Source organism: Mirounga leonina, unplaced genomic scaffold, assembly GCF_011800145.1.
Source record: "Mirounga leonina isolate KUSES-001 unplaced genomic scaffold, KU_Mleo_1.0 Mir_166, whole genome shotgun sequence".
In the NCBI taxonomy this organism is placed as follows: domain Eukaryota; kingdom Metazoa; phylum Chordata; class Mammalia; order Carnivora; family Phocidae; genus Mirounga; species Mirounga leonina.
Genome location: NW_023270418.1, coordinates 31,522,977 through 31,540,281, shown reverse-complemented (window position 1 = coordinate 31,540,281; position 17,305 = coordinate 31,522,977). Strand labels below are relative to the sequence as shown.

Here is a 17,305-nt window from a genome sequence, read left to right as displayed (position 1 = left end):
GCATCCCTGCCACTGTAGTACTTTACTCATGAACCCATTGTACAAACACTAGAGTAGCCTAAAATGAAAACTGGCTTACATCTATGAGACAAATCATCTTGACCACCATATTGTTTAGTTTCTCTCTGTGATGGATGCGTCTGGTGGGCAGACCAGACATGAAGATCCATACACTGTTTCCACCCTAATAGGTCCACTCACATGCCTCTTTCCCTACATCTCCTTTTCTCTGATCTCTCAACCTTGCTATTTCCCTGCCCCATACCAACCAATTAATCACTCTCTTGGAATCCATACATATCCCTATTCCGGGCCATTAATTTCTCACTCTACACCAAGTTGATGACCAAGTCTAATGCTTGAAGCTTTGCCCACTGGGAAGCTTACCCCTAACCACTATTTTTCGCCCTGGGTAGGTCTGTAGAACAGCAGCAGAGCATTTCTGGTTCACTCCAACTTGTCATACTGACCCATCAATGAACCAAGCCTGAGTTTTTACTCTCTGTTAGTTGGTAGTAGAGAATCTACTGAGAGAGAGACAGATTGATATAACAGATACAGATGGAGATCAGGTCTTATGGTCATGAAACTTACATCTGCCCTTTGGATCTGCACAGACTCAATCTTGAATATATCACTTTGAAATTTGGTGGGGCTGACAGTTCATAGATCATGATAGGCAGAGACCCTTGTACCTTAACCTACACAACCATAGAGTTCTCTTGTGCTCTGGGCTCTACTTAAACCTGGCAGCCTTCAAGCCACTCAATGAATGGATCAGAACAGAATTCCCAAGTGTAGTACATGCTGTTGTCTAAATCTAAAAACTGCCTAGCAGATACTGTGCTGCTTTTCCATGGCAGAAGGTGCAAGGTGCGATTGCTGTAGTCCATTGTGCAACTATTCCACAATTTGTTTATCCATTCACAAATGGATTATACTGATGGACATTTGACTAGTTTACAGTTTTTTCATATTATGAAAAAGCTATAAACACCCTTGTGCATTTTGTGAAAGCGCTTTTTAAAATTCTTTTTTGGAAAATACGTAAAAGTGAAATTACTGGTCACCGGGTGAATGTATATTTAACTTTACAAGTGCCAAACAGTTCCCCAAAGTGGTTGTACCACTTTATAGTCTCATCAGCAAGAGTTCAAGTTGCTTCACATCCTCTTCCTCATTTGATGTTTTAGTCTTTTTTATTCTAGTATATGTGAAGTATCTTATTCTAGTTTTAGCTTGCAATTCTTTGATGACTCTTGATGAATATTCTTTTGTGTGTTTGTTGACCATTTTTTGGTGTATCTTCTTTTGTGAAGTTTCTGTTCAACTCTTTTGGCAATTTTTATTGCTTCTCATTTTATCATTGATTTTCCAGAGTTCTTTATGTATTCTGGATATAAGGACCTTCTTGGATATATGTGTTGCAAATATTTTTTCCCTGAGGCCTATATAGTTATTTTACTAATAAGTCCCAGAAAGAACTTATGGAGAGCATAGAGGAAGGGCAATATATTTAGAGACAATGGATACAAAGTTTTCACAACTGATGAAAAACATCAACCCACAGATCTGTAAAACATAATTTATCCCAAGGAAGTTAAGTAGAAAGAAATCTATGCCTAGACAGATTGTACTGGAACTATAAAATATCAAAGACAAAGAGGAGATCTTAAAATCAGCCAAAAAAGAAAGGACAGGTTTCTAATAAAGAAATAAGAGTTAGAATAACAGCAACCTTCTCAACACAACAAAGGAAGTCACAAGACAATCTGTAAAGCATTGAGAGAAAATAACCAAGTTAGAATTGTGTGCTTATCAAAATTATCATTCAAGAATGAGGGTAGAGGGCGCCTGGGTGGCTCAGTTGGTTAAGCGACTGCCTTCGGCTCAGGTCATGATCCTGGAGTCCCTGGATCGAGTCCCACATCGGGCTCCCTGCTCGGCAGGGAGTCTGCTTCTCCCTCTGACCCTCCCCCCTCTCATGTGTTCTCTCTCATTCTCTCTCTCTCAAATAAATAAATAAAATCTTTAAAAAAAAAAAGAATGAGGGTAGAATGAACCCATTGCAGATAATAAAAAATTAAGAGTTTAATAGCAGAAAATATGTTCAAGGACCTTTTAAAGGATGCGTTTCAAGAGGAAAGAAAATTATCCTGGAAGGATGGTTTGAATTGTGAGAAGGAATGATCAACTAGAAAAGTGCCAACATGCAGCTAAATCCATATAAACACAGCTGCTTAGAGCAATAATAATAGTGTCTAACTGATGTAATTAAAACAAAAAGTGAAACTAAGATATTCAGCTACAATTCTATATAGATCATGAGGGGTAAGATAAAAACCAAAGAGGGGCGCCTGGGTGGCTCAGTCAGTTGGGTGTCTGCCTTCGGCTCAGGTCATGATCCCAGGTTCCTGGGATCTAGTCAAGCATCAGGCTCCCTGCTCAGCGGGGAGTCACTTCTCTCTCTGCCTCTGCCCCTCCCCCTGCTTGTGCTCTCTCTGTCTCCCTCTCAAATAAATAAATAAAATCTTAAAAAAAAAAAAAAGATAAAAACCAGAGAGTTTTTTAAGGTCTTTTTACTGTAGGGAAGTGAATGAGGCCGCTAAGATACTGTTTTACATTAACACTTTATGAAGTTAAATATGTATGTTCAATATGATCATCTCAATAGACGTAGAGAAAGTATTTTACAAAATCCAATAATCATGATAAAATCTCTCAGCAAAGTAGTAATAGAAAGGAATTTCCTCAACCTGATTAAAGGCATCTATAAAAAACCTGCAGCAAATATTTTACTTAATGATGAAAGAGAATGCTTTCCCCTTAAGATCTGGGAAAAGGCAAAGATGTCCACTGTCACCACTTTTATTCAGACTTGCACTGGAGGTTCTAGCTAGAACAAGAAAGCAAGCAAGGGAGGAAGGAAGGGAGGGAGGAAGGAAGGAAGGAAAGAAGGAAGGAAGGAAGGGATTTAAAGGCATCTGGATTAGAAAGGAAAAAGCAAAACTGACTTTATTTGCAGACAACATGATCATCTATGTAGAAAATCCTAAGGAATTTACAACAACAACAACAATAAAGCTACAAGAACAAAATGTGAGTTAAGGTTGTGGGACGCAATATTCAAAAATAAATTATATTTTGGGGCACCTGGGTGGTACAGTCAATTGAGCATCTGACTCTTGGTTTCAGGTCAGGTTGGTCTCAGGGTCATGAGATTGAGCCCCATGTCAGGTTCCCTGCTCAGCGTGGAGTCTGCTTAAGACTCTCTCTCTGTCTGCACCGCCCCCCACATACATGCATGTGTGCTCTCGCTCTCTCTCTCAAATAAATAAATAAATTTTAAAATAAATAAATAAATAATATTTCTATATACTGGCAACAATCAAAATTTAAATTTTAAAAACATTAAAATACCATAAAATATTGAATACTTAGAGATAAATTTGACAAAAGATGTGCAAGACTTGTACACTGAGAACTACAAGATATTACATAAAAATTTAAAGAAAACCTAGGGGTGCCTGGGTGGCTCAGTCGGTTAGGCATCTGCCTTCAGCTTAGGTCATGGTCCCAGGGTCTTGGGATCGAGCCCAGCGTTGAGCTCCCTGCTCAGTGAGGAGCCTGCTTCTCCCTCTCCCTCTGTCTGCCACAACCCCTGCTTGTGCTCTTTCTCTCTCTCTGTGTCAAATAAATAAAATCTTAAAAAGAAAAGAAAACCCAAACAAGTGTAGATCAAACCATGCTCATGGACTGAGAGACTTGATATTAAGATGTCAATGCTCCCCAGGGCGCCTGGGTGGCTCAGTTGGTTAAGCGACTGCCTTCGGCTCAGGTCATGATCCTGGAGTCCCGGGATCGAGTCCTGCATCGGGCTCCCTGCTCGGCAGGGAGTCTGCTTCTCCCTCTCACCCTCCCCCCTCTCTTGTGCTTGCTCTCTCTCATTCTCTCTCTCTCAAATAAATAAATAAATAAATCTAAAAAAAAAAAAGATGTCAATGCTCCCCAAATTGATCCATAGATTCAGCGCTGCTTTATGGAAATTAACAAGTTGATTCTAACATTTATAAGGAGATGGAAGTATAGTTGCAAAATCCCTCCCTCCGATATCGGTGAATCAAAGTCAATATTATAACACACCGTAACCAAGTTAGTTTTATCTCAAGAATACAGGATGGTTTACTATTAGGAAATCTACATCATACTCTACATTAACAGATAAAGGACAAAAGTCATATGATCTTCTCTGTAGATGTGGGAAAAGCAGTCAATGCCCATTTACCATACACTTTCTTAGTAAACTAGAACTAGAAATGAGCTACCTTAACCTGATAATGGATATGTACCCCCAGGTATATACACCTAAGCACAAGTACTGCAAAAACATTCTATTTTCAACAACCACATTATTGGTAGCAGTTGGTGTTGTTATTCTGAGAGTGTTTTGTGTATAGTGTGAAACACATCAAATGAGTATTTGGGTGGCGTCTTGAGAACAGAGATTTGTTGTTGTTGTTGTTGTGGTAAAATATGCAGCATATAGGGCGCCTGGGTGGCTCAGTCGTTAAGCATCTGCCTTCAGCTCAGGTCATGATCCGAGGGTCCTGGGATCGAGCCCCGCATCGGGCTCCCTGCTCCGCGGAGAGCCTGCTTCTCCCTTTCCCTCTGCCTGCCTCTCTGCCTGCTTGTACTCTCTCTCTCTGTCAAATAAATAAATAAAATCTTAAAAAAAAATATGCAGCATATAAAATTTACCATTTTAACCATTTTAAGTGTACTGTTCCGTGTACTTAAGTCCACTTACATTGTTGTGCAGCCGTCACTGCTATCCTGAATCTTCTCATCATCCCCAACATAAACTCTCTACCCACTAAACACTAACTCCTCATTCCCCCCGTCCTCCCCAGCCCCGGGTAACCACCATTCTACTTTCAGTCTCTATGAATTTGACAATTCTAGGTACCTCATATAAGTAGAACCATACAGTATTTTTCCTTTCGTGTCTGCCGTGTATCATGTAGTGTAATGTCTTCAAGGTTCATTCATATCGTAGCATGTATCAGAATGTCATTCCTTTGTAAGGCTGAAGAATAGGCCATTGTATGTCTATACGGCATTTTATTTATCCATTCACCTGTCCATGGACATTTAGGTTGTTTCTATGTTTTGGCTATTGTGAGTAATGCTGTTATGAACACTGGTATATAAATACCTGTTTGAGTTCCTGCTTTTAATTGTTTTGTATACATACCCAGCAATGGAATTGTTGGATCATATGGTATTCTGTTTAATTTTTTAATTTTTTTAGGAACCGCCATACTGGTTTCCACAGCAACTGCACCATTTTACATTCTCATCAGAAATGTACAAGAGTTCCAATTTCTCCACATCCTCGACAACGCTTGTTATTTTGTTTTTCTGACAACAGCCATTCTAATGGGTGTGAAATGGTATCTCATTGTGGTTTTTATTTGCATTTCTCTGATGGCTGTTATGCTGAGCATCTTTTCATGTGCTTATTGGCTATTTTATATCTTCTTTAGAGAAATATCTGTTCATTGCCTATTTGTGAATTGAGTTTTTTGGTGGTTGCTGTTGAGTTTTAGGAGTTATTTATATATCCTGGATATGAATGTTTATCTGATCATGCCTTGTAAACATTTCTTCCCCTGCTGTGGGCTGCTTTTTCACTTTGTTGATAGTGTCTTTTGATGCAAAAAAGTTTTCAGTTTTGACGAAGTCGAATTTATCTATTTTTAAAAATCTCTTTTCTTTTGTTGCTTGTGTTGTTGTGTCATATCCAAGAAATCACTGCCAAATCCAATGTCATGAAGATTTTCCCCTCTGCTTTCTTCTAAGAGTTTTATAGTTTGGGGCACCTGGGTGGCTCAATCGATTAAGTGTCCGACTCTTGATTTTGACTCAGGTCATGATCTCAGAGTTGTGAGACTGAGCCTGGCTTTGGGCTCCACGCTGGGCATGGACCCTGCTTAGGATTCTCTCTCTCCCTCTCCCTTTGCCCCTCCCCCCACACCGTGCACTCACTCGCTCACTCTCTCTCTCTCCCCCTCTAAAAAGAAAAAGAAAAAGAGTTTATGGTTTTAGCTCTTTAAGTCTTCAATTTATTTTGAGTTAATTTTTGTATATGATGTAAGGTAAGGGTCCAACTTTATTCTATTGAAGGTGGATATCCAGTTTTCCCAGCACCATTTGTGAAAAGACTGTTCTTTCCTTATTAAATGGTCTTAGCACTCTTATCAAAAATCATTCAAGGGGCACCTGGGTGGCTCAGTTGGTTAAGTGGCTGCCTTTGGCTCAGGTCGTGATCCCAGGGTCTGGGATCGAGCCCCGCATCGGGCTCCCTGCTCGGCGGAGAGCCTGCTTCTCCCTCTCCGTCTGTCTGCCGCTCTGCCTGCTTGTGCGCTCTCTCTCTCTCTGTTAAATAAATAAATAAAAATCTAAAAAAAAAAAAATCATTCAACCATATAGGGACGCCTGGTTGGCTCAGTCAGTTAAGCATCTGCCTTCGGCTCAGGTCATGATCCCAGGGTCCTGGGATGGAGTCCTGCATCGGGTTCCTTGCTCAGTGGGGAGCCTGCTTCTCCCTCTGCCTGCCACTCCCCCTGCTTGTGCACCCACGTGGCATTCTCAGGATGAATAAATAAACAAACCATGGTATATTCACACAACAAAATAGTATATAGTAGTAAAAAGTGGAACAGATCTTAATATGTTGAGTAATAAAAGCAAATAACCAAGGAAAAGTAATATGATACTCTCTTCATAGAAGTTCAGAACTCATCAAAACCAAACAACATATTGTGTAGGCCTGTATATGTGAGGTTCTTTTCTTTTCTTTCTCTTTCTTTCTTTCTTTCTTTCTTTCTTTCTTTCTTTCTTTCTTTCTTTCTTTCTTTCTTTCTTTTTAATATTGTATCTTTTTTTTTAAGATTTTTTTTTTTATTTATTTGAGAGAGAATGAGATAGAGAAAGAGAGCATGAGAGGGGGGAGGGTGAGAGGGAGAAGCAGACTCCCGGCTGAGCAGGGAGCCCGATGCGGGACTTGATCCCGGGACTCCAGGATCATGACCTGAGCCGAAGGCAGTCGCTTAACCAACTGAGCCACCCAGGCGCCCTTTTTTTTTCTTTTAAAACATGCCAAGGCAATAACACAGACTACTGGGTGATAGTGCATGGGACACCAGTGTAAGGAGGGGATGAACAGGTGAGGAGCAGGTGGGGGGACACAGTCCTGGTGGTATTCTACCTAGCCCCTTAGGTTTTGCAATGGGCACAATGCAATTCCACGTGTTAAGTTATAAATATAGGTGAATTTTTAAAAGAGGATCATGCAAGGATCAATAATTGTGTCATTAACCAAAGATTGTAATTAATCCATTCTGTCGACCTAAAGTCGGCCTCCTCAAAAAAAAAAAAAGTGAGCTGACTCTTCAAATCCGGGCCAGCCAAAGGAGAAACTGAAATGAGTGGGAGGGGTGGTTAACTGTTTTCACTTTTCTCTTCCTGTTTTTTCAGGGCCTGGGAAAGCAAGTCAGAATTTCCAATCTTTTCCAATTCCCACATGATTCCCTAATTTAGAACGAAGTCGGTCTTTCTCCATTTGGGGAAGAATCTGCTGCCTGCCGCGGGCCATCTTCCTTCGGGGATGAGCAAAAAGCCTGGAGTGGGGGGTACTCCAGCCTCCTCACTCACCCCGCATACGCATATGGGCTTGGCCTTGGGGACGACACCCCCGCCCCCCGCCGAGAGGTCACTTGATGGGTAATTAGTGGAAATGCTCTGGCCAACGGTTGGACCCTAACAGTAGGCCCTGGGGAGATGGGCGGGGGAGAGGGGGAAATGACCCTGCCGGTTCAAGCGGCCCCAAGGGTCCGGGACCTTCTAAGACACAGACATCTGGCGGCAGAGAGGAGGCTCTGGAGATTTACCCCTGTCCATCCATCGTCCCCCCAGGACCGCAGTACGGATGAACCGTAAACGCATATGCATCTTAAACCTACGAGCCCTCCGGCCCCCTAGCTAGCGGGAGCCGACTCGGCGGGGCGTCGGTCGCCCCTTGCGTGCAGCCCGCTCTGAGAAGCCCATGGTCCAAGCACTGCCAGGTGGAAAAGTCCGGTCGTTCCCTTTTGCCCCGGCTGCGTTAGATTGCGGTGGATGGCAAATTAAAAAGTGCTTCTGCCGCGACAACTACCATGAAGCACCTTCGGCGATTAGGAAACCGTGTTCGGCCACCTGGCCTTTGCGGGCGAAGCAGGCCCGGGCCTTTCCCTGCGCAGGGCAGGCGGCCGCAGCCAGCAGCCCTGGCTGGGCTCCAGACCGGGCCTGGTGACATCACCACACTCCTCCGATCAGCGGGAGGGGGCCCCCGAAATCCCCTAAAAACATTGTGAGTAATCTCCGGGCCCGCCCTCCAGGCGGGGCCCAGACCAAGGGAGGGAGCCCAGCAGCCCCGCCAGCCCCCAGAGCGGCGTCGGGACGAGCAGCTTCTTAGTCCCCCGAGCGGCGCGCACTTGTCCCCAGCCTCCGGCAGCGGCGGCGCGCGCAGCCTCCTGTCCTCGGCGGAGCGCGCACCTGGCCCCGCGCTGCTGACGGCGGCCGCGGCGGCGGCGGCGGTAGCAGCAGCGGCGGCGGCGCAGCGCGCAGGCGCGGCCGGATTCCCGGCAGTGACGCGGCGGCGGGCGCGCGCGGCGCATTTCCGCCTCTGGCGAATGGCTTGGCTGTAGCGCGCGCTGCGGGCCCAGCTGCGACCCCGGCCCCGCCCCCGGGACCCCGGCCATGGACGGTGAGGGCGCCCTCTGACCCCGCGGGGTGGCCGCGTCGGGGCCGCGGGGACGGCGACGGGAGCCCCCGCGCCGTCTTCCGCCCCTTCCTGCGCCGATGGGCGCTGCGCAGGGAGCGGCCGGCCGGATGGTGGCGCGGGGCGGGGCGGGCTTGGAAGGGTCTGACTCAGTTTCCCCTTTGGGTGGCGGGGTCTTGACTCAGTATCCTCCGGGGAGGGGGGCGGTGAGCTTTGACTCCGTTTCAGCCCGGGGCCATGGGGGCAGTTCTGACTTAGTTTCCTTGTTAGGGGAGAATGTATCTGACTGCGTTTTCTCTCAGGGTGAGGTGTGGGGAGTGCCCTCCCTTAGTTTTCCTTATGCAAGTAGAACGGGCCCTGACTGCGTTTCCCTCAGTAGGGAGAGGACGCTGTACCCAGTTTTCCTGCAGGAAACAGGTGTTTCTGCCTGCTTTGCCCCTTCTCCTTAGTTTCACCGCAGGCTTTCCAGGGAGCAGGCCCTGATTCAGTGCCCTTGGGAGGGAGGGAGCCTGGCTCCATCTCCTCTCCGCGGGGCAGCAGGTAAGGATGGGAAGTGGGCTTGTGCTGACCCTTGTCTCCCTCTCCTTTCAGACCTGTTTCCCCTCATCTTCCCGTCTGGTAAGTGGACCACCCTTTCTCAGTGAGCGAGGAGGAGCTCCCCGGGGGCTCGGGGCAAGGAGGGCAGCCGCCTGATTGGGGCTGGTCCGTGTCTCGCCTGCAGAGCCCGCCCAGGCCTCCGGTCCCTATGTGGAGATCATCGAGCAGCCCAAGCAGCGGGGCATGCGCTTCCGCTACAAGTGCGAGGGGCGCTCCGCAGGCAGTATCCCGGGCGAGAGGAGCACCGATACCACCAAGACCCACCCTACCATCAAGGTCAGCATGGCTGTTAGTGGTGGGGGGGGGGGGGGCACAGAGTGGGTTTGCGGGAAGGAACTGTGGAACCCCAGCAGGCTCACCTCCAGGCCCTGGGTGCAGCCAGCGTCTGGGAATTGGGACTGGAATTCCCGAGTCTCTAGATGTTCTCTGTACTTTGAACAGATCAATGGCTACACCGGGCCAGGGACAGTTCGCATCTCCCTGGTCACCAAGGACCCCCCTCACCGGCCTCACCCCCATGAGCTTGTGGGAAAAGACTGCCGGGATGGCTTCTATGAGGCTGAGCTCTGCCCGGACCGCTGCATCCACAGGTGAGCTCCTGACCAGCAGGGTATGGGGCGTGAGGCCGGGGGACAGGAGGCAGGGCAGTTATGTAGCTGGACACCGGGCAGAATTCCTCACTCCTAGCTCTGCAAGCAGATTCTCTTTGCCTTGAACTTATCTGTTTGTGCATCTCCACTGTCAAGCAGATCATGAGCTCCATGGGATAGGGATGGACCCCTGATCACCTCTGAACCCCCAAAGTAACTTCACTGATGAAAATAAAAACAGGGCGCCTGGGTGGCTCAGATGGTTGAGCGTCTGCCTTCGGCTCAGGTCATGATCCCAGGGTCCTGGGATCAAGTCCCGCATCGGGCTCTCTGCTCCTTGGGAGCCTGCTTCTCCCTCTGCCTCTCTCTCTCTCTGTCTCTCATGAATAAATAAATAAAAATCTTTAAAAAAAAAAAAAAAAGAAAAGAAAAACAGTTTTAGGTTGGAAGAATAGCTGACTGGTGGAGGGGAGGCCGGGGAGCCGGGAATGTCAGGAAAGGCCTCCCAGTTAAGGCTTGAAGAGTGAGAAAGAGCGGAGAAGCATGGAAAAAGCATTCTAAGGAGAGTGAACAAATGCAAAGGCCTGGAAGTGGGGGGTGAGTTGAGTGTGTTTGGAGAACAGAAAAGGAGCTCCTGCGGCTGGGGGTAGGGGGCCAGCAGGGACCGTGGCTCGGGCCAGGCCATAGGGCACAGGTGCTTGTCAGCTAAGGTAAGGAGTGGGTTTCTTTGCAGCATCGTAGGAAGCCATTCGAGGGGGTGAAGCACAGTGGTGATCTGGTGAATGCGTAGGGGAAGGAGGGGCAGACTGGGCAGAGACAAGGGGACTCATTCCTGGCGGGGGGTACTCAGCTTCCAGAACCTGGGGATCCAGTGTGTAAAGAAGCGGGACCTGGAGCAGGCCATCAGTCAACGCATCCAGACCAACAACAATCCCTTCCAAGGTGAGGGGTGAGGGAACAAAGGCTGGGACCTGCCTGAAGGACCCCCACCCTCTGTCACCCTTTCGAAGCCACCTTCCTTGCATCTCTCCCTCATTGGCCAAGACTCATAGTACAGATGGAATTTTGCTGCCCATTCAGTACACTCTCCCATTTTACCATTGGGGAAACTGGGAGTCAGTGAGGGGATGTGACATCCAGGGTCACAGGTGGGTCACCCAGGTCAGTGATGGGTTGAGAACCTTCTCTCCCTCCTCCTTTAGGACACACTCAAGCAATCCCCCTGGCCCAGAACGCCCCACCTCCCCCCACTCCCCCGCCACGCCTCCTGATCCCCTGATCATCTGTTTTTGTGACAGTTCCCGTAGAAGAACAGCGTGGGGACTATGACCTGAATGCGGTGCGGCTCTGCTTCCAGGTGACAGTGCGGGACCCAGCAGGCAGGCCCCTCCGCTTGTCACCTGTCCTCTCTCATCCCATCTTTGACAACCGTAAGTGGCCAAGGAGCCATGGGAAGGGGAGAGGGACGAGCCTGGGAGGAGGAAGGGGGTTGGCTGGGAATGGCCTGTGAGAGGAGCTCTGGCTTCATTCAGGTATCTAGTGTATTTGTCATCTCTTCTATGTCCAGCTCTGTGCTGGCTGGGGGGACAAGGCAGAGAAGACCCTGAGCTGCCCTTAAGGCATAGTTTCCAGGCTGGCAGGGAGTCCGATGGAAGACAGGCACTCTGAATATGTGATGAGAGGATGGTGTGCCCAGAACTGTACTAACAACTCCAGGAAATGAACTCCCAGGAACAAGATGATGGTACAGAGTAGTAATTCAATGATGAAAGCTCATGGGAAGTTCACAGATGAATTGGGCCAATGTTGATCAATTGCATTCTTTAATTATGTAACCAGCCAGGATGAATGAAAACAAAAGGGCTCTGGAGCCCTAAGGATAGGAAACCAGGATGAAGTTGAGGTCAGGAGGGAAGGGTTTATTGCCAAGCATACTGGGCCTTGAAGGTTGCTTGGGTGCAGTGGAAAGAGAGGAGGTGTGACCAGATTGGTTCCCCTGGACTGTAACCTCCGTGAGGTCAGAGATGTTTGGGTTTTGTCGTGTTCTCCGTGCCTAGAATGGTGCTGGGTACATAGTCAGTGCTAGTACGTACAGTTGCTAAATAAGTTGCGGGTGAGGAGCCACGGGGTTGGTCGAACCTTGGCTGCAGAGGTGTGGTCAGCAAGCTCTGGACAGTCTTGACTCTGGGATGGACAGGGATGTTGCATCTCCTGCAGGCCAGCACTGGAGACCTCTGATGGTTCTGGGCTTCCTTCCTTATTCCCACACCCTCAGGTGCCCCCAACACCGCCGAGCTCAAGATCTGCCGAGTGAACCGCAACTCTGGGAGCTGCCTCGGGGGAGATGAGATCTTCCTGCTGTGTGACAAGGTGCAGAAAGGTATACACCAGGAAGAGGGCTGGACTCTGGAACAGGAGGTGAGGGGCAAGGCTGAGCAGAGACGGTGAGTGTCAGGAGACTGGCTTTAAACATTCCCCCCAACACCTCGGGGGCAGCAGAGTGATGTATCTCAGGAAACAAGTCTCAGCAATTGTGGGGGGCGGTGAGCTGTGTGAGTTGAACACAGTGACCCACACATCTGCCCCATCTCCTGCAGAGGACATTGAAGTATATTTCACGGGACCAGGCTGGGAGGCCCGAGGCTCCTTTTCTCAAGCTGATGTCCACCGACAAGTGGCCATTGTGTTCCGGACACCTCCCTACGCAGACCCCAGCCTGCAGGCCCCCGTGCGTGTCTCCATGCAGCTGCGGCGGCCTTCAGATCGGGAGCTCAGCGAGCCCATGGAATTCCAGTACTTGCCAGACACAGGTACACAGCTGGGGAGGGAAGCGGCAGGGCTGGCGGACTCCCGCCAGTGAAAGTGAGGCCGGGGCTAGACGCAGCTGTGGGTGAGGGTCACACACTGGAGTCAGGGCAGGGATTTATGCCGTAGTCAGATTCTCTTGCTTGCCTCAGTTCATAGTAAGGGCACCCAAGGCACTGAGCCCTTACTACGTGTTTGGTCCTATTCTGAGCATATCCGTGAATTACCTGATTTTAGAAGATGGTGTCTAACTTGCCCGAGGTCACACTGATAGTCGCAGAGTTAGTATTTAAACCCAGGCCGTGTGGCTCTAGGGTCCTGTTGGCATGCTGTGTGTCTCTTGTCACAACCACATCGTCATGATTTGGTCCAGGCTTTTGGGCACCTGACCACATTAGGAACAGTCAGAATGATCTTCAATCCAAAGCCCATCATCTGGCCTGAGGGTATTTTCGGCCCTCGGAACAGTCTAATAGAGTTTGGAAAGCAACCCCTGAAACAGCCATCGGTTCTTTCCACAAATAATTACCGAGAGCCCACTTGGTGTCTGGGCCTGTGCCGGGGAGTGTGAATACAGAGATGACGGAGCTGTGTTCCCTGCGCTCCAGAAGCTCAGTCACGTGAGAAAGACAAACACGCAGAACAGATTCTTAAGTGACAGAATGACGTGTGAGATGGAGGCAGGCGTGTGCAAAGAGCTGGAGATGGCCACGTGGAGCGGGAGCATTTAAGGTGGAGAAAGACCCAGAAGTGCATTCTGTAGGCAGGCAGACAGGCACCTGAAGGTGCAGGGGTGTTGGAGGGCGCCCACTGTGTTTGGGGGCAACCTCGCGGGAGCTGCCAGCGAGCAGCGAGCCTTGAGTGTCAGACTCAGGCATTCATTCAGGATTTTGTCCTAAAGGCAGTGGGAGCCACCGAAGGTTCAAGCAAGGAAGGGGCACCAGTGGTTCTGGAACCTCACTCTGGCAGGAGTGTGTAGAGGATTGGAGAGGAGAGACTGAAGGCAGGGAGGCCATTGCAGGGAAGATGCTGCAGTGGTCCAGGAGATGTGCTGTGAACCTTGTGGAGCAAATGGCCAAGGTCCCCTCCACCGCTGGCCTCCCTGGGTCCTCCCCAGGACCTGCTCTCCAGCTGTTGCCTCGGCTTGGAATGCTTGGCCCCAGATCCTCACACGATGGGCTCACACCACTGCTTCCATGGCCACCTCAACTCTCCAACCTCACTTCCAGTTCTGTTACATCACCCTGTGTCTCTTCCTCAGAGCTCCTATCACTTGTATGTGGTTGTGTCTCTGCCCCCGGTCACTAGGGTGTCAGCTTTTGGGGGAGCAGGAGTCTTGTCTGCTTACTCACAGCCATATCCCTAGTGGCCAGAATGGAGCCTGCATGTGGTGGGTGCTTGGTAAATGTGTGTCAAGTTAGTGGATGGTGGGGAGTGAGACAAAGGAAGATGCTGAGGATGATTTCAAGCTTTCCTAGTTTTAGTGGCAGGGCAGATGGGTGGTGAGGGGACACTGGAGGAGGAGGAAGCAGATTTTGGAGGTGAGATGAGGTTGGCTTTGGACTGAGGACTTCGGAGTTGTCCACATGCCACAGTACTTAGGCAGTCCTGGAGGCTCCGGGCTGAACTAGCCAACCATCCGAGATAAGAGTCCGGGTCTCTGTTGGTCTTCAGCAAGCCTGTCGTGCCTCAGCTGCCCCAGAGCGCAAAGATCTTGGCCAGGCCTGATTCCGGGCTGGGGGTGAGCTAGGATGTGGGCGATGCAAATAAGCTGGAGACAGGGTCCCACAAGGGCTCCTGTCGCCCCAGAGCTTGGCCTCTTTACTTGGAGGCGTCCATGTGGACTTTGGAGGTTGCATTCAGCTAACAGAGGCCTTCTCAGAAAGCTGTGGGATTCTCAGAATTGTGTCTCACAGTGTTGTGCGGCTCTTCTCATTGGCAGGGAGGGTTTGGAGAAAGGATCTACGGAGAGCTTTTCTCATCATCTTCCTCCTGAGCGTCCTTTGAAAGCTCTGGGGATCCAGCTGAAAAGAGCAAGGCCCACTTCCCCCCATTTCTTTTCTAGATGATCGTCACCGGATTGAGGAGAAACGCAAAAGGACATATGAGACCTTCAAGAGCATCATGAAAAAGAGTCCTTTCAATGGTGAGAGGGGTAGTGGAGAGCATTAGAGAGAAGGTGGTGGATGGGGGAGGGAGCTAGGAACTGGGAGCTAGGGACTGACCCAGCCTTGCCCCACAGGACCCGCCGACCCCCGGCCTCCACCCCGGCGCATTGCCGTGCCTTGCCGAAGCGCAACTTCTGTCCCCAAGCCAGGTAAGGATTTCCTGTTGCCCCACTGGAACTACAGGCTCAAATCTGTTTGGCCTGTGGTTTAGACACCTGGGTTGGGGGGACAAGCAGTCAGCTGAAGCCTGCTCTCTGTTGGGCTCATGTTTCTCAGGGCTGCAGGCCTAGTTACCTACATCCGAGCCATTAGGGAGTGGTGAAGATGTGCACTCCTGGGTCCCGTTACTGACCTGTGCAATCGGAGGCTTCGGAAGTGTGGCCCAGCCAGCTAATGCACTAGCCAATGAGCACTGCGGGCTGAGAACCACTGTGTCAGCTAAATCCCATGTTGGATGCCTTGGGAAACAGTTTAAAAATGCAGTCTTTGCCTTCAGCTTTCAGTTGAATTAGGGAATCAAAATTTCCTCTAATGTAGCAGAACGTATGTGCTGGTCTGTAGCTCAAAAAAGAGTAACGAAGTGCCCTGGTTCAGGCCACGACACTGGATGCTCCTTGATCTCGTGGTCTCTCGGGACTTAGTTTTCAGCTGTAAAGTGAACAGCATCCCTTCCTCTAAGAAGCTGGGAGAGCTTTGGGGGCTGGAGGAGGTGAGGATAGAACTGCGTAGGTCAGGTGGAGTAAAAGGAGGGAGTGAGGGTGCTGGCAGGGACCTCCTAGGGAGGGGCTGATCCTAAGCCCTACCGACAGGGGCTGGGGCACAGACAGGGTGGGTCTCTGAAGCTCTCTCTGACCCCTGACTCTCTGTCTCTCTCTCCCCAGCTCCCCAGTCCTATCCCTTTACGCCATCCCTCAGCACCATCAACTTTGATGAGTTCTCCCCCATGGTCTTTTCTTCGGGGCAGATCCCAAACCAGACCTCTGCCTTGGCCCCAGCCCCTGCCCCAGCCCCTGCCCCAATCTTAGCCCCAGGCCTTGCTCAGGCTGTGGTCCCCCCAGCCCCCAAGACCACCCAGGCCGGGGAAGGGACACTCTCAGAGGCCCTGCTGCAGCTGCAGTTTGATGCCGACGAAGACCTGGGGGCCCTGCTGGGCAACAGCACTGACCCCGCCGTGTTCACAGACCTGGCATCCGTCGACAACTCTGAGTTTCAGCAGCTCCTGAACCAGGGTGTATCTGTGGCCCCCCACACAGCCGAGCCCATGCTCATGGAGTACCCTGAGGCAATAACGCGCCTGGTGACAGGGTCCCAGAGGCCCCCTGACCCAGCTCCTGCTCCCCTAGGGGCCTCTGGGCTCCCCAACGGCCTCCTCTCAGGGGATGAAGACTTCTCCTCCATTGCAGATATGGACTTCTCAGCGCTTCTGAGTCAGATCAGCTCCTAAGTGGGTGACGCTTACCCCGCCCGGAGCACTGGGTTGCAGGGGACTGAAGCCCTCCCGAAGCGGGCACTTCCGGATTCGGGGGGGGCGGGGTGTGCTCCACCTGCCCCCACCTTCTTTGGGTAATGTCTTCCGGGGGGGGGCATTTTATTCTTTTATTGGTAGTGTCTATCTCTCTCTCTTTTTGGAGGTGCTTAAGCAGAAGCATTAACTTCTCTGGAAAGTGGGGAGCAGGGAGGACTCAAACTCTTCCCCTATCCTGATGTTCAGCTCCCTTCTCTTTATAGGGAATTCTGGGGGCTCCCATCCGTACCCTCCAGCTCCTAATACTCTCCCAGAGAGAGGGACAGGCTGGAGCTATGGCCTTTGAGGCCACAAAGCCTTATCACCAAGTGTCTTCCTCAAATCCTGGATTATCCCCACCTTGTGCCAAAATAATACTCCTTACCAGCCCCTCTGTGGCGCTGGCATTGTCCTTGAACCAACACCAGCATTTGAGGGCCTGGCCTGGCCTTGCAGAGGTCTCTGCCGGCTCTTCCCTCGCTCAGCCCTGGCCCTTCCCAGGATCTAGGGCGGTTCGGTCTGAGACACCTCTGTTCCCCCTTTTCTCAAGTGCCTTAATAGTAGGGCTAGTTGTTTGGAGAGTAGGGGGGAGGGCAGGCTGGCAGCTCTCCAATCAAGAGGCGCAGTTTTTACTGAAGAATCGAAGCAGTTGGACTCTTGCTCTTTCTACTCTGAACTAATAAATTCATTGCCAAGCTGGCCGGAGATTTCCCTTCTTTCAGCAAACAGCACACTCTTTGCTGGTCACGTCAGGCTGGACATAAGTGATACAGAGCTGGATGAATATTTGCGTTGCCGTCTAGAAGCTTGCAGTTTGAGG

At 50.0% G+C, this 17,305-nt stretch overlaps 1 protein-coding gene across 1 annotated transcript; it reads left to right on the top strand.

The window, feature by feature from the left end:
• The first annotated feature begins 8,668 nt into the window (after positions 1 to 8,668).
• On the top strand, positions 8,669 to 17,187 carry RELA (RELA proto-oncogene, NF-kB subunit). The gene is made up of 11 exons (XM_035013250.1): positions 8,669 to 8,806; positions 9,413 to 9,439; positions 9,543 to 9,694; positions 9,860 to 10,008; positions 10,859 to 10,950; positions 11,307 to 11,438; positions 12,284 to 12,388; positions 12,606 to 12,818; positions 14,879 to 14,959; positions 15,056 to 15,130; positions 15,863 to 17,187. The coding sequence occupies exons 1-11, from the start codon at positions 8,800 to 8,802 to the stop codon at positions 16,423 to 16,425; spliced, it is 1,596 nt and encodes a 531-aa protein (XP_034869141.1). The 5' UTR covers positions 8,669 to 8,799; the 3' UTR covers positions 16,426 to 17,187.
• The last annotated feature ends 118 nt before the right edge of the window (positions 17,188 to 17,305 follow it).

Bases quoted from the DNA above. Each gene is read 5' to 3' on its own strand.
- RELA (XM_035013250.1), top strand. The intron at 9,695-9,859 runs GTCAGCATGGCT...TACTTTGAACAG, and splicing joins AGACCCACCCTACCATCAAG to ATCAATGGCTACACCGGGCC. The intron at 11,439-12,283 runs GTAAGTGGCCAA...CCACACCCTCAG, and splicing joins TCATCCCATCTTTGACAACC to GTGCCCCCAACACCGCCGAG.